Source organism: Anser brachyrhynchus (genome assembly GCF_964034855.1).
Source record: "Anser brachyrhynchus genome assembly, chromosome: 1".
Taxonomy (NCBI): Eukaryota; Metazoa; Chordata; class Aves; order Anseriformes; family Anatidae; genus Anser; species Anser brachyrhynchus.
The window spans coordinates 96090491-96105629 of record NC_137694.1 but is presented as its reverse complement, the minus strand read 5'-3'; the positions used below and the strand labels follow the sequence as shown (position 1 = coordinate 96105629).

General features: G+C 40.4%; 2 protein-coding genes across 7 annotated transcripts in view; one reads left to right on the top strand and one right to left on the bottom strand.

The window, feature by feature from the left end:
* Window positions 1-15139, top strand: part of LOC308182036 (uncharacterized protein) — a 178193-nt gene that overhangs the window by 67268 nt on the left and 95786 nt on the right. For 3 of the 5 annotated variants that reach the window (XM_080566031.1, XM_080566030.1, XM_080566029.1), the window contains exon 3: window positions 9735-9847. In XM_080566031.1, coding sequence (XP_080422157.1) covers window positions 9735-9847 — 113 coding nt within the window. Of the gene's footprint in view, window positions 1-9734; window positions 15131-15139 lie in introns of those variants that run through there. The other 2 variants (XR_013941642.1, XM_080566028.1) reach the window with 2 other exon arrangements.
* COL8A1 (collagen type VIII alpha 1 chain) overlaps window positions 1-15139 on the bottom strand; it is a 90142-nt gene that overhangs the window by 74898 nt on the left and 105 nt on the right. The window lies entirely within an intron of this gene.

The following is a 15139-nucleotide window of genomic DNA, read 5'->3' as shown; positions in this document are numbered from 1 at the left end:
GTGTAAACTCTGGTTTATCAAAAAAAACCAAAACAAAAAAAAAACAGAAGACAACAAATTGCATCAACCAAAGCCTAAAACTTAAGTAGGATTTTTTTTTCTTCCCCCTCATAAACGAATAACAGTCGACAGTTCTGGAATGTGCAATCCTCTCCCATGAAAAAATTTTTCCGCTCTGCCTTTTCCAAAAATCAAAAGTTCAAAGCTAGACTACTACACGTTATAAAAGAACAAATTTACCATGACACTTAAACAAAGACATGAGTCAGTGTATTCAGCTTTCTTGAGGGAGGAAGGAGTTATGTTTCTTGTTAAGGCAAGGTTTGAAGTAAAGAAATTATTTTTGTAGTTTTATATATCCCCTTATAATTATTTATCTCCAAAGATATTCTATTTTACTGTACAATCAACATTGCAATTATTTCCCTTTTTGTCACTGATATATTAAGGTTTACATAATTTCTCCTCAGAAAGCAAATTATTAACATCTTTGTTATATAAATGGTCATATGCAATCACAAACACCAATGTGCTTAGTGTTATTTAGAATATCTGTGGCAAGCTGGGAGCCTCAGCTGCTTTTCTTTCGTATAGAGTGCTGCTTTTTGCCCCTGAGAATGGCACAAGCAAGATGTATGCATGTAAGTAGAGGACAGGCAAAATGAGGTGGCTTTGGACTGCTATGGGTAAAGCAACTTTTATCTGGAATAAGAAGCACTGACTTTTGTGTTGTCTTAAACATAGGCATATAACTAATATATCAAGCAGCTGAATTGCTCTATGTCGTTTTTAAAGCTGTCTAGGAAACTTGGAACACCATTTCCATTTATTTGGAGCAAGTGGCTGACTCATTTGTCTGCCTTGAAAAACCTCTACTTCTGTTCCCGAGTGAAGCAAGACAGAGATATTCTGGAAGTCACTCTTGCTGTACAACAGCAGAAAAGTGCAGAAAGTCGCAGAGCTCCTGCTAGTATTGTGCTCAGTAATCCCTAAACGTATGTTTGACTTGGAGCATGTTAAGGGATGCAAACTTCTGCTTGATACTGTAGTAGCTTTAATGTGTTCAGTTCTTTCAGGCAGGCTGAATCTGCAGTCTCGTGGTTCAGGGCTGAGATAGGCACAGACTTGTTGTTGCTAGAACAAAGGTCTGGTCCAGATTTACACCTTTGACACTGAATATTATGTTTGGTAGGATGGAACCAAAATCAGAAAATCCCTGAGCTTGGAGAAAGCTGACATCTGAAACCATATCCAACAGCCTTGGCCCACTATCAGGATTAGTTTTTCCCTCATTAATGTGCAAAGACTTAAGCTCCCTAAGAAGACCAGTGCTCAGTAACTGTATAATAGATATGCTCAAATGCAGGGACACTTAAAATTTTTCTTCAATTTTTCTTTTTGCACCATATAGCTTAGATATGAAGCTATAATTTCTAAAGCTGCAGCTCTCTTCCTGTTGCTTTTGTAAGACGACGTGAAAGGACCTTACCTGGCAGTTACCCATAGTCAGAAGTTGTCTAAGCCTTTTAAAACCCTGTTATATTTCACAGGAGAACACAGAGGGTGTAATGTAATTAACATAAATGTTTTTTTTTAACTTTAACTTTTCAAATGGAAAAGTCAGGATTTTTCATTTGGTTGTTTTAGAGGTTTTTAACTGATTGTGCCACTGCATTTTAGAGGTTTCAAACTGATTGTGCCATTGCATTTAATGTTGATTATGAACAAGATTATAGAAAATAAAGGGACATGGTCTGTGAGAAATACATTTCTAGTAAGGGAAAGCTCCACGAACAGTTTTGTTAGGTGAAGTTATATACCAGTGACAATTGCTAGAAGCACCAGGCACAGGGAGCCTGCATTAGGTGAGCTCCTGAGTAGGTGAACCATGTTTTGATAACCACTGGAATAAAGACAAAACAAAAACAAACTCTGCTGGATAGACAAACTCATTTAATTTTTCAGATCTTTTATTAAATTATAAAAGTTGTCAAGAAGATTGTGCTAGGATATACATGTCATTAATAGCTGGAAGTAATTAGGTGGTAATGCCTTTGCAGAAAGAGGGCAGTTGATTAACAGGCTAGTGGTAACTACACTTGCTGGCTAGGTGTAGATGAGGGCAAGAAGGGGATTGCTTCCACCTCTCACTGGAGTCCTTTCCTGTATCCTTCTTGGTTTGGGTGGATGGGCAATGCAGGCAGTAATACCCCATGCTCTGAAACAGGCAGAACCACAGCTGAGCCAAATCTGAGCACCAGCCACTGTAATAACTATCACACAGGGCAGATGCATATTCCCCTGGCGCATGCTTCTGCCTCCTGCATTATACAAGCAAGCAGGAAAGACTCTCATCAGAGGTTAGGAAAACTGTGAGATTTATAACATTGGTGGTAGGTGGAACAAGGGAGACTGTCAGACCAAGAGAGCCAAATATTTTAAGCATCTGCTACAGGCCTGTGCCAGATGCAGGATACCAGACAAGATGTGCCATTTGTCTGTTCTTGAATGGAATTTCCTATGTCCCTAATACCAAGCAAACTCTGTTTATTTATAATATAACTACTTCTGATTTTAGAGAGATGATATACAGCACATTTCATCTTTTCACGCTCACAACAATATTTAAATGCCTAAAAAGTAATTTATTTAGCTCTATAAATTCTGTCAGGCTTGGCAGTTGTTTTGCTTTGTCATGGGTGAATCTGCAAAGGCTGGCAAACTTCATTCAGGGAAGCTGAACCGTGTACTTCACAGAAGTATGGCTTTCTATAATGTTTGTCTGGGTTAAGAATGGGATCCAAGTTCTTTCAAGACCTGCATCAGTAGGCACTGGTTTCAGGTGACCATTTTCATGGGCACAAAAAGAAGAATGCCTTAAGAAATGCTGACTGACCTCTCCTGAAACTGAAGTTATATTCCACTTCTATGTGATAAGTAATAAGGGATCTCAATTAATTCCCAAAGAAATCAGCAGGAATTTCAAAGCAAAACTTTTTTCTTGGAATATGTAAATTCAAAACTACAGCTCTTTGGAAACATGTATTAATTGTAAGTTCCATTTCCTTAAATGAGTTTCTAGACAAAATTAGAGGAGAACATAACCTTCCCAGAGTAACAATGTCAGAATGAGATTGATTACCTGGGAGTTGAGTACCCCAGTTTGGAGTCTTTGTGCTGCTTTACTGGTACTGAAGACATAAGCTCCAAGCTATGCTTAAGACCAGGTAGAAAATCAGTGCTAGGCTTCCTGGGACTGGAAGGAAAATACAACAGCCACACAGTAGAAGTTCTTGGCGCCAGTACAGGCCAATTGTGTAGCAGAGTCAATCTTCCTTGGCCTTCTTTAATGTCAGCACCCTTCCCTGCCAGCGTGGGCATGGCTGCTTGCTTTGCTTCAAAGACGTGCCATGCTGGGCCTGTCAAACCTGCCAGCCTTTACCCTGGGCCCTTTCAGGTACCTCAGCTCCAGTGCCATGTCCCACAGTCCTTTTACAAGCGGACTGTGTCCTGATCACCTTGCTGCTCTAAGACTAAGACTTTTTGTGAACTGTTGCCAGCTCTTCAGTTCAGAGGAGGAAACACCTAAGAGACTTCTGACAGACTTCTTTGACCTAGGCCCTCAATAGGCCCCAAGCTTTTTTTTTTTTTTTCCCCACAGAAATCTTCAAAAGTGCCTTGGCTTCTTCCAAGGACAGGACAAGAGAATTAAAAACAAAACCCTTAAAAAACAATAATAAAAAACAACAACTGTGAGATAGAAAAAGTGACAAGCTCTTGTTTCAAATTTGCTGACAAATACTGAGAGCCCACAGAATTATTAACTGTAATCCAAGTTCTTCCACTGATGTTCCCCAGAACTTTCTAGGTCACCAGCTACATTAAAACATGTGCAATTAACTGCCTGCATAAACATGCTGCATGAGCTCATCCCTTTCTGTCTTAATTTTTTTGTTTGTAAATTCAAGGCTGTAGAATTTGCCTGTGGTATTGTTCTGAAGTCCAGCTTCTGACTGCAGTTGTTATTACAATAAGAACTGCAACAGATGTCAGAACTGAGTGAAAGCCCTGCCATTTAGCAATTACAGACCACAGCCATCACTTTCTTTTCTTTATTACAGGTGTAAGACCCCACATAACAGGAAACAAATTCTCACACCTTCTTCTAGATGTAGTCTTCTATTAGGAGAGTATCCATATTTTTTTCCCACTCAAAGGTTTTTCCAGTACACTTAGCTGTTCCTAGCTGTAGCTAGAAAAGATGCAGCTGCATTTTTTGGCTTACGTAGCTTGAGCTCAACCCTGAGCAACCGCTTAGTCAGAGCTGTTTTACAAAACTATTTCTCTGTAAATGTTTTCATTCAACAGTCCACATGTGATATCTTTGCTTCCTTACAGCATGTGAGTGACTGTGTGCCTTATCTCCCTATTACCAGTCTGGTTAGATACTGATTTGGGAGGTGGTTCAAAACCTGGGGCCAGAGATGAGACCGCTTAAGGAAAGCTCAATTCTGAGGGGGGGTGGGGGTGGGGATCCTGTGATAGACAGCCCAACAAGCTGATGCTGAGTGACAGAAAGCAGCAAATTGAGTGGCAGCTGGGTGGATATAGTCAGCCTGGAGAAGAATTTCTAAACTACCCTTGAGTTCATGGTTTTGGAGAGCGTTGGTTTGCAAAAGGACCTCAGGTGAACAGAACATAAGACAAAGGATCCAGGCTGATTTTTTTTTTCTTTTTTTTTTTTTTTCTGTGCACTCACCTTTTGGGTGCTCAGAGTTTAGAGGCAGGCCCTTGCTTGAGGCTTAGGACAATCTCTTATGTAGCTAAATCATGCAGCCTACAGAGGCTCCTGTAAGGAGGCTGCTGCTTACCACAGAGGTATAGTCCAGCCAAGAATAGCATGTGTTTCCTCCTCTGCATCTAGCACAACTGTAGCTAAGTGGTTGCTTATGTTCAGAAATGAATGAAATATTCAATGAAAACAAGAATCTTCACTGACGCGACCACTGCTTCTTAATCATTACACAAAATACTGTTGTCTTGCCCAAGCGTGCCTGGCTCTCTAAGGATAATGGAGACAGTACAGTGTTTGGATAGCTGCTGTTTTTACTGAAGAGTGGGGAGGGTGTGCCTGTGTGAGGGCATGTTCACAAGAGTTTTATTTCCAGAACAAAATAGGTTCATCTGGAAAGAGCATAATCCAGGTTGCCAGACTCTGGCACTGCTACTAGAAATAATCCCTTCTCAGGAAGGTACCAAAATGTGGCTGTCTGGTTTGCCCACAGGTATCTGGGCATTTTTCTTGGCGGGCATGGGTACTGGCAGCTGTTTGGCATTTTGGTTCCTGCCCCAACTAGCGTCTATTCTTTCTTTGCTGAGGATGGAAGGATATGCCTGTGGTTAAATCACTGGCCCAGGGATTAGGCAAAGTGGGGTCTGTTCAGATTTTAGTCTGCATCCTTGGCCTGGTCACTTAAGAAAGAATTTTGAAAAGTGCTCAGCACCCACAAACAGGATCAGATTTTTCAAAAGCGCTCTGCTTCCACTGAGGCCGTGGCCAGATGATCAAAGGAACTTTTCAGAAAATTTGGCTGCAAGTGCCAATGTGAGAGCTACTGGGTGCTGAGCACTCCTGAAAATCTGGTTCTCATTTAGGTGCCCTGGTGGGAACCAAGCTCTCCCACTAGCCCCCATCATGATGGGAAGACACTTGATAATCTGGCCAGCAGCAATCCCTTGAAATGCTACACCAGCAAATTTCTCTGTGCCTCAATTTCCTCTAAAATGAGAGTGACGTTGCCAGGGTGCTTGTAAGGATAAATTCATTAATCTACTGTATGTGATGTTCTTGGATGCTTCTACAGCAGGAGAGGGAGATATAAGTGTTTGTAGTATAATATCTTTCCAGGCATACCAGTCATCTATGTAAGCAGGAGTGTGTTAAACAGACTGGAGCATGAGTCCAGGAGTCAGCTTTTCGGTATGCAAAATTTTCAATCTGTGAGGTTCAGGAGCTGCTGCTCTTTATTTTGCTTTAAACTCCTAATTGTGAGTCAGGGCTCTGCCATAATAGGGGATGTAACAACAAGATCAAAAAGACTCACCCTGAAAAGCCTTTACACTAAACAACATGAGGTGGGGAAAATACATTGGAAAGAAATGATAAAGCTGCTCCGTTCAGCTGTTTGCCATGTGAACTCCCTGCCTGTTGAATACAGTAGTTTTATCATGCTCTTTCCTCACATGATATTCTTTTCTCACATCCCACCAGAGTGATTGGTGGTTTCTTAGGAATTTGGGAGTCTTTAAATTTGAACTTATAAAGAAAGCAGCCAATCTTTTAAATAGATACCCATATGCAGGAATGTTTTTGGCAGGTGTTTTTTTCTGGTTTTAACACCAAAGAGCCTTGAATTTGAAATGGACATTTTAATTGTCTTTGCTGTTAAGTTCACAGTGGCCTCAATTTTGCCTCCAGATGGAGAAATCTGAAAGGTCCTGTGCCTCCTGCTGTGTGTGCTGGAGCAGCCTTCCTCCTCCTTCCGAGCAGCCCCTCCTCACAGGATACGACATTTTCTTTCCAGCTGACAGAGGAGCTTCACCCCTCCCTTTCCCCCCTATTTTTGGCCTTCCAGCACTGTCAGCATCTGTGCACGCTAATGCTGCCCAGATCCTTCTCCAAGGGGCACCGAGGGCTGGCACGCAGAAGTGAAGCCCCCAGGCTGTATCTGCGAAACCCAAGAAACCTCAAACGCATTGTTTCCATAAATGCTCCTCAGCTGACTGGGCTGCAGGGAGTTTCTGTGCTCCTCAGCCCTTGCCTCTCCTTTGGGAATGGGAGGCACAGGCTCCAACTCACTTTCCTGATTGCCTGTGGGCAGACGTGGCGCTGATGCGAAGGCAGCTCAGGCCGCAGCGCCACAATATGGGGCAGGAGGCGCAAAACCAATGTGTGGGGCCTGGACCGACCGACAAGGGGTCCCAAAGCGGGGCCAGTGGCCTGGCCCTTCACGTAGCACGCAGAGGGTGAGCTTTTGCTGCCTCACCGACGACATCATGGCCTGGCGTGGGAGGGCTGCCCCGGGCCTGTGTGGTGTCCATTACTGGTGGTTAATGGCTGCATAGCGGCGCGGAGCCATGGCGGTGCCCCGCTGCTGTGGGAGTGTGGAGCAGCCGCTCGGAGGTTCAGCTTGGTGCTTGACGGCCACTCCTGTTACAGCGTTTTAAACAACAGCATTTTTTTTGTTGTTTTCAGTTGTTTAGATTTTTTAAAAAGTGGAATACAGCAATGCTGCACCACAGTGTCACTAAGTTGAGTCAGCTGACAGAAAACTCCACCATCGTGACAGCTTTGGGGCCTCAGGTATAACCTTTCACATCTTCTAGAGGCCTCAAATTTGTTTAATGAGTTAGCAGGCCAAAATACTCCTCCCTGTCACCTTTGGCAGCAGAGCAGGAGAAGCAAGGAGAGAAGGGAAGGTTGTGGCTCCCTGGGCTGAGGCCTGAGGAACTGTGTCCTGTGGAGAGCACCAAGTTACTTCAGTTGGCTTCAGTGGGACCTGAAAGAGCAGCTCCGAGTCTCAGTGATATGGCCGTTCTTTTGAAGGATGAGGCTGGATGTTGTGACTGGCTATCATGCTAAAATTCCAGCCCTCAGTATGCATGATGAACATTGAAAATATAATAGACTTCTGTTCGTTTATTTTTTGAAATACTTGTTTTTATGACATGAACGGTTAGAAAGTTGAAAGCAAGTGTAGCATGTGTAGCAAATGTCCCTGAGCAGTCACAAATTGAATTTGTTTTGCTTGTGTTTCACAGACCTTTTGTATTGAGTTCTTGAGAGCATTCAGCATACGAGTGACAGATGTGATGTTGAAAATAGAATAATAAAAAATATTCATTGCAAGTGAATACTGAGCTCAATGAAAGGCAGTTTTTTGTGCTTGCAGTTTGAATCTAAGAGTAATCTTGCCCTTCACAGTGGGACAGAGAGAGATGCTGTAAGAATTTTGTGCCAAAACTAATCAGTAGTTTGGATTTTAGATACTGAATATTTGCAACTTGTTGCTTGAGAGCAACCAAAAGGCAGTGATGGTGACATTACAAAAGACAGATGAGCAAAATGGATTTCCTTTAAACTAAAACTTAAAAGCCATTTAGTAATTTTATAGCAGGACAAAATGAAAAACTTTAGTGCTGGAGATGAATCTTTAATCAGGAATTGGGCTTGGATGGTAACATACAGCCTTCTTTATTACCGGGATAGCATGTACAAAGGTCTTAGCTGTAGCTGGTAGTGCAAGCTTAGGGAGCAACCCTAAAACGCTTCCCATGTTCCCTGATGTAATAAGTTATGCTTAGATCACCAGAAGATAATAGTCTGTAGGAGGTTTTTGAGAACAGGAATTAAGAAATCACCCCTGTAAAGGCAACTCTTGCTGTACTGCACAGGCCTCCTAAAGTCAGCTGCTCTGGTTGGATCTGCAGGACAGCAGGGATTCCTGTAACAGGCACAGGGTGTCCAACTGCGGCATGACGCTTCTGTGGAAGACAGAAGCTGTTCCTGCACGTGTACCTATATGTGCATACAGCAAAACAGCTGAGATCTCACTGCCCAGACTTGCATACGACTTATGTAGCAGTAGGAACGCAGATCATCACGAATACTTTCATCCTTCAGTGGAGCATATTTCTAGAACTATTCATTAGGAAGGCCAGGATAGGATGGGACAAAATTTTTCCAGTTGTTGCATTGTTAATTCACATAGAGAATTACTATTTAATAAGCAGGCAGGGTAGCTCTTGTGATTTGATGTTCAGCTTGTGTATTCTGAATTACACAAGTACTGAGTCTTGTACAGCATCACATCACAAATTGTACCCACAGTAAGTATTCCAGTCTCAACATACGTTCAAGAGGAGCCTAATAATGATTACAGATGTTTTTGAAAGCACAGCTGGATTTTACTAAGCTCTGCCCACCCTCAGCAAAAATCTTTCCATTCATTGGAGGGCTTGTGCTCTGTTTGAGAGCTTTTATTTTTTTTGTCCTCTTTGAGTTGACCAGAACTTGGCTTTGGCCCTTTAAATCCTCCTCCCTATCAGCTCAGCAACCGCAGAGGCAGTTTATTACTGAAAAGAAATCTAAGAATCAGTTTTGGCCAGCATTGTCTTGGAAAGTTCATTTTATTAACATGGTTTTGGTTTTATTTCAAAAACACTTTGACAAGCACTGACATTTTTGGAACCAGTAAAGCACAAGAGACTTACTCCTAAAGGCCTAAGCTTTGCATTTTTCTGCAGCGAACAATGTGATGTGCTACTATGGTAAATTCAATTCAAGCCACTGACTGAAAGGAAATAAGTACCGAGTGTTGTCTTTTTTCCTTCATTTTCTAAAATACGTTTTGTGTGAATGTTAGTGCTTGTGGGTTGTATTTGCTTAACTACCCTTAGCTTATTTGCTTTTTATCTATAGTACAGGTGACAGATATCAATGCTGGCAACATAAACTTCCCTTGTAAGTCTGCTTTTATTTCTCAACTTTGACCTAAATTAACTACCTTGCGACTTTTTGCTGAGGTTTGCCAACAAGGGTCCCAGTTGTGTGTTTTATATTTATGTCCATCATCTAAGAGTTGGACTGGGATCACCTTATTCATTTACAAAGAAATACTGGGAAAAAATCTGAACGCTTTCTTTTCCTTTTTCTTTTTTTTTTTTTTTTTAAGGCAAGCTGAAAGAAAAATTCTGGTCTCCGAGCCACATAAAAGATCCTTGTTCTGATATTCTGCATTCACTGGAGCTCTACACGTGGTGGGAAGAATGGAAGGGCAGACCAGAAGTAAGTTGTTTGCTGGCATTAGCAGACTTGACTACTAGATTTCTTCAGCGGTAAGTTGACTGTATTTGGTTTGAGCGTCTCTGGGACTGTGCCACCATCAGTTCTGTCCCCTTGAAAATTATACTGAGTACGTGGGAGGCAATGTAAGCATCTCCATTTCAGTGACTGTGCTGTATTATATATGTCTTGTTGCTTCACCTCTTAATGCTGGGTTTTGTTAGAACCTTGCTTTGCTCTCTGAAACTTTAAATGGTCAAATGCTTTGCTTGAAGGTCCCCGTGCAAGTCTACAGTTTACTTCTGCCTACTTCTTTCCCTTCAGAGACACGAGTACAGTAGTATGTTGGTCTAGAAAGAGTGTCTGCTTTTTTAGTTATCAGAAAACTGCTGCAGATGTTTAAAAAATCTGACTTTAATATACCTTTGTTTTCTAGTACATCAGGCTGTCAGTTCTGACTCATTCTGCCTTTAATAGGACAGGTTTTGTGTACCCTCTATGTTGCTGTGATAGATTTTTAGGAGTTGAAGTGAACTGGGATACCTGATGTAGGAGTCTCTTAAGTTTGCAGTATATTTTGTTTTTTCATCTCAACTTTGTTTCAGAGTAGCTGCATAAATTATATGACCTGTTTCTCCAGTTGCATAACCAGATTAAACAGGCCTTTCCTTAAGAGAATGGAAAAGACCTATTTAGGTTATTTTTGGTTTTGTTTTAGGTGGTTTTGTTGGTACCATTTATTTCTTTTTGGCAAATGTGGTGTTCTCAGAAGCTGACCTTCAGAAGTGTTGTAATTTGGGATTGCTATGAGTATTTGTGATAACAGGCCAGACACCTCTAGGCTAAGTATAGTGAACATAGGTATACTCCTCTTGAAGAGGTAGAAAAAGCAAGGTGTTCAAATGAGTGTAGTGTATGATGCATAACAGAAGGATGCTCTTGCTGTGTGATATTATGAATGGCGTAGCTGCTAGCATGCTTCTCAAATCTTAAGTGGAAAGTTTCTTACCTCCCAGGATCTCCATATTATTTTTGAGTGCCCTCATGTTGAACTCAGTGTAGTTGCTAATGCGACCCCGTGAATAACGATGTCCACATACGTGCACAGACACCACAGTCATCAGTTTACTGCTTGCACACAGCACTGGGAATAGAACTTAAGACCTTCGCCTCCGCAAACACAGCTGCTCATCTGGCTGTGGGCTTTGTAGCCAGCAGAGGGAACTGATAAACACTCTCATAGGGCTGCTTTATATGTTTTTTTTCTAACCAAAAGAGGGCACTGATTCTCATTCACTCCATTACATGTCACCCCTCAACAATTTCACCTGCCATTCAAGAAGCAACAGACTTGCATTCATCTTGCTTTTGCTATGAAATGTGGACTTGCATGAAGAAGTTTTAATCATCAAAAGATGTCCCTAGACTGCATAGTGGTATCAATCCCCTGCAGTGCCGTTATGAGACATTAAATTCATTACACATCAAGACAATTACAGAAACACATCCAACATTTCAGGAGTATGGGGAGACCAAGCACAATTGTTTACTGATGTGTACAGAGAATAGGCACAGTTATTGCACAAGACCCACAAAAGGCTTCAGAACCAGGACTCATCATTATCTTTTTAAACACAGAGCTCCACAACTTTTGCTGAAGCAGCATTCTCTTAGCACAAAGAATAGATCTCACTTTCTTATGAAGGAAATGCCATGGAAAGGGAACATACACTAGCTAGGGTTTTGTGTAAGTGAAGAGGTAAAAGTAACTTCTGTTCAGTTAAATATGGATATTTGTTGGTTTTAATCAAAGACTGATCGAAACACCTCTGTTTTTGTCTTTATTGTTCCTCACTACAGTAACTCCATTGAACCATTGCTCTTTTAGAAACATGACACTAGTGAAAATTAAAAGTTATCTCCCTGTGGAAGGAAGGAACCCAGTGCGGTAGGATAATCAGAAAGTCAAAAGAGAAAGGGAATATATGAGGATATATTTAAGCTTCAGGGATAAAGATGTAATCTTTCCTGCCCTGGGTTATATAGGAAGACATGGAACAATTGGGCTGAAAATACTCTTTTGGAGGTGTGCTTGTGTACATATGATTATCGTCTTATGTTCTGCTGCAGGTGGTGATATAACCATTAATCATTCCTTTTCTAGTCCTTATCATTCCTGCTAATGTTCTGCATCAAGCATCAACACATTCATTTTTCTTGATAATGCACTATTCATAAGACCACTCTTGTGTTACCAAGATTGAGCTCATATGGTTAGGTGTTGCCTGTTGTTTCTGGTCCATGGCAGTGGATCTGTGCTTGCTCATTCTGACAAGATTGCGTTAGTCTCAGCTAACCACAGAGGGTAAGAAAGGGGTGTCATTTGATTATTTATTTATTTGTTTTCCCCTCCAAGAATTAGTTTCAAGTCCTGCTAGGGGTTTTTAAATGGTTTCAAAGGAAGTTCCAAAGTGTTAAGAGTGAATTAGATTCTCTCAAGAATTTACGCTGAAATTCTCCCTGCTGTTCAGCCCTAAGGAGTCATACAAAGACAGATCAGCTGCAAAGGGATGGACTTTATAAGGCTGAATATGAAATGAAGTTTGGGATTAAAGTGCTGGACTGGAACTTAGAAGAGCTAAATCTGACTCTCTGCTCTGCAATGAATTTTCACTGTGACCATAAGCAAAACCAGTCCATGTGTTTAGTATCAGAATGGCCAGAGGAAACACATATCTGCCTCACAAAGAGGTGGTGAAAATAAATTCATGAAGACTGCAGTGTCTCTCAGTCAGTGGTAATGGCAGGCCACTGAATAAATAGTCAGTGATAAATTTGTCCTGTATCTAGTACAATTATACCTTTTCTATGTATCTAGTCTGGCACTTTTAACATCAGTGGGAATTATTCTAGTAGTTTCACTGGGCATTTATACCCTAAATGAAGACCTTAAAAAAAAAAAACACACACACAAATGCGACCACCAAGAGAAGCGGCTAAGCATGCCGCTTACTTTACTTTACTGGTCTATGGCTGAAAAATTAATATAGTCTCATTACCTTTACTTTTTTATTCTAAAATATGAAGGTTATTCCTCAAAAAATGTGAATTCCTTTTTCTCTTATTGTCTCAACCTTTTTTATTATGGTTATAGCAATATTTTAAAGTGATAGTTTTTTCTACCTTAATATCAGTGCATTTTGATCTTATAAAAAGGAGTTTCAGGCTAGCACACAAGTCAATAAAGGCATTTCTAGGCATCCAAGTTCTCTGTGAGGCATGCTGCTTGCAGTTTCCCTTCATCCCCTGCTGCAGAGTGATGCTCAACTGAATTATCTTCAGCCTAAGAGAAACTGCTCAGAGGAGATTCTGATCTAAATTAGACACATTCCTTTCAGCAGAGTTTTCTTAATATGCCCTGCAATCCATTTTTGAAATGCCAAAATGTTACATTTCACAGCAGGCTTTAATAAAAGATATTTTGCTATATATATTTTCTTGTGGCAAATGCATTTTCTGAAGTTTTCTTATTGAAAATTGCACTGTTAGAAACTGATATATCTGATGGAGTAAAATTCTGTATCAATAATGAGGCTTTACTGCCAGATTTTAGACATAAATTCTGAACGCTTTGCACTTAAAATCACATATCTGTACTTTACAACAGGTTTTTTTTGGAGGGGGAAGGGAGGTTTGCTATAAAAGTCTGATGTTAACTAAACAGTCAAATTTTGTAGCTCAGAGACAGAATGTCTGTTTTAGGAATGAGCCTATTGTTTTTTCTCACATCTTCTATGGGCAACTTACATGGATTACCTGGATACAATTACAGTTTTACTGTAAGCCTGCTATAGAAAGTACTGTGCTTTGTTTTTGAAGGGTTACTTTTTTTTTTTTTTTAAAAAGATACTTATGTAATCTTCCAGGCAAATAGCTGAAGGCAATGTTTGCTTTTTCTCCATTAGATACAACAAGTAACATGTAAAATACAGGGAAAAAAAAAACAAAACAAACAAAAACAACTCAGAGCACCTAGAAAAGGGCATTTTGAGCAGAGTTCTGCTGATGCTATACAGAGTTATAGCTTAAAATGTTGCAGCTAATGTGAATACAGCTATGTGTGGACATAACTCTTCTTTAGAAAAGACTTATTTGGGGAAAGAGCAACAGAGTCAATTTAGGAAGAGAATTGTTTTTCTTTCAAAAAGAAAACATCCCTTTTTAACTGCAAAATGTATTACAGTATAAACAAACTATTTACAGACAGCATTCACTGCTTGCATTTGGTAGTTCATGCGCTCTCCCTCATCTCTGAGCACTGGAAAGAGGCAATCTAGGATTGGGATTTCTGTGATGGAATTTCTTTAAACAGGTGACTGTGTGCTAAAAGTGCTTTGACTCACACAAAATAAGAGACTGGTACTAGTCACTAATAGATTTGTCTCTGTGAGGATGGATAGAGGAATAGAGGGGAGTGCAAACATAGTTTTGAAAGCACTTACATTTTAATGTTTCAACTATTCAGCAGCTGTCTGCATGAGATACTTAACTATTCCTTCCTGTAGCATTAGAAATACCTATGTAGGCAAACTTGATAAAACATAATTCAGGCTGATCTACAGATTTCACAGACATACAAAGTCTGTTGTTCCAAGAAACAGAATTTTGCTTGTGAAATGTGTACTTTAAGCATATTTGGTACCGGACAGTGAACTCCAGCTTTCTTACCATGCTTCTGTGAGAGCATAAGTTCAATTATGCCAGAGCATAAGTTCAATTATGCCTTTTTTTTTGAAGGCAGTGAAATCTGTGAAGATGCACTTCAGTCTCAAGACTGGCTCCATCTGGCTTGTAAATTACAATAGTAATAATAATAATTAAAAGAAAAATCCTTCCTTGAGTTAGCACTATGAGTTAGCATTAAGCATTTTTTTTCAAACTGAACTTAAGGCAGCTTTAAAGTGTACTTTTTTTGCTAACTTTGGACTGAGAAGAAGACTATTAAGAGGGATAATAAACTGTTAGAATTGGTCTGGATATACTACTCTCTTCAAAATATATCAGAAAGGGAAAGAAGACAATTTCTCAGCCACACAATGCTTCCCAGCAAGATCTGTTTTTATTTCATTGCTAAAACAACAGATTGTTACTAACTTAACTGTCAGATGACACTCCATTTAAAAAAAAAAAAAAAAGCACCCTGCCAGCACCACCCAGCAAGGCAGTGCTAGAGTTCACATTAAGGCTTCCTTGCAATAGCTGGTTAGAACAGAAACCTGAAGTAGCAGTAATCTT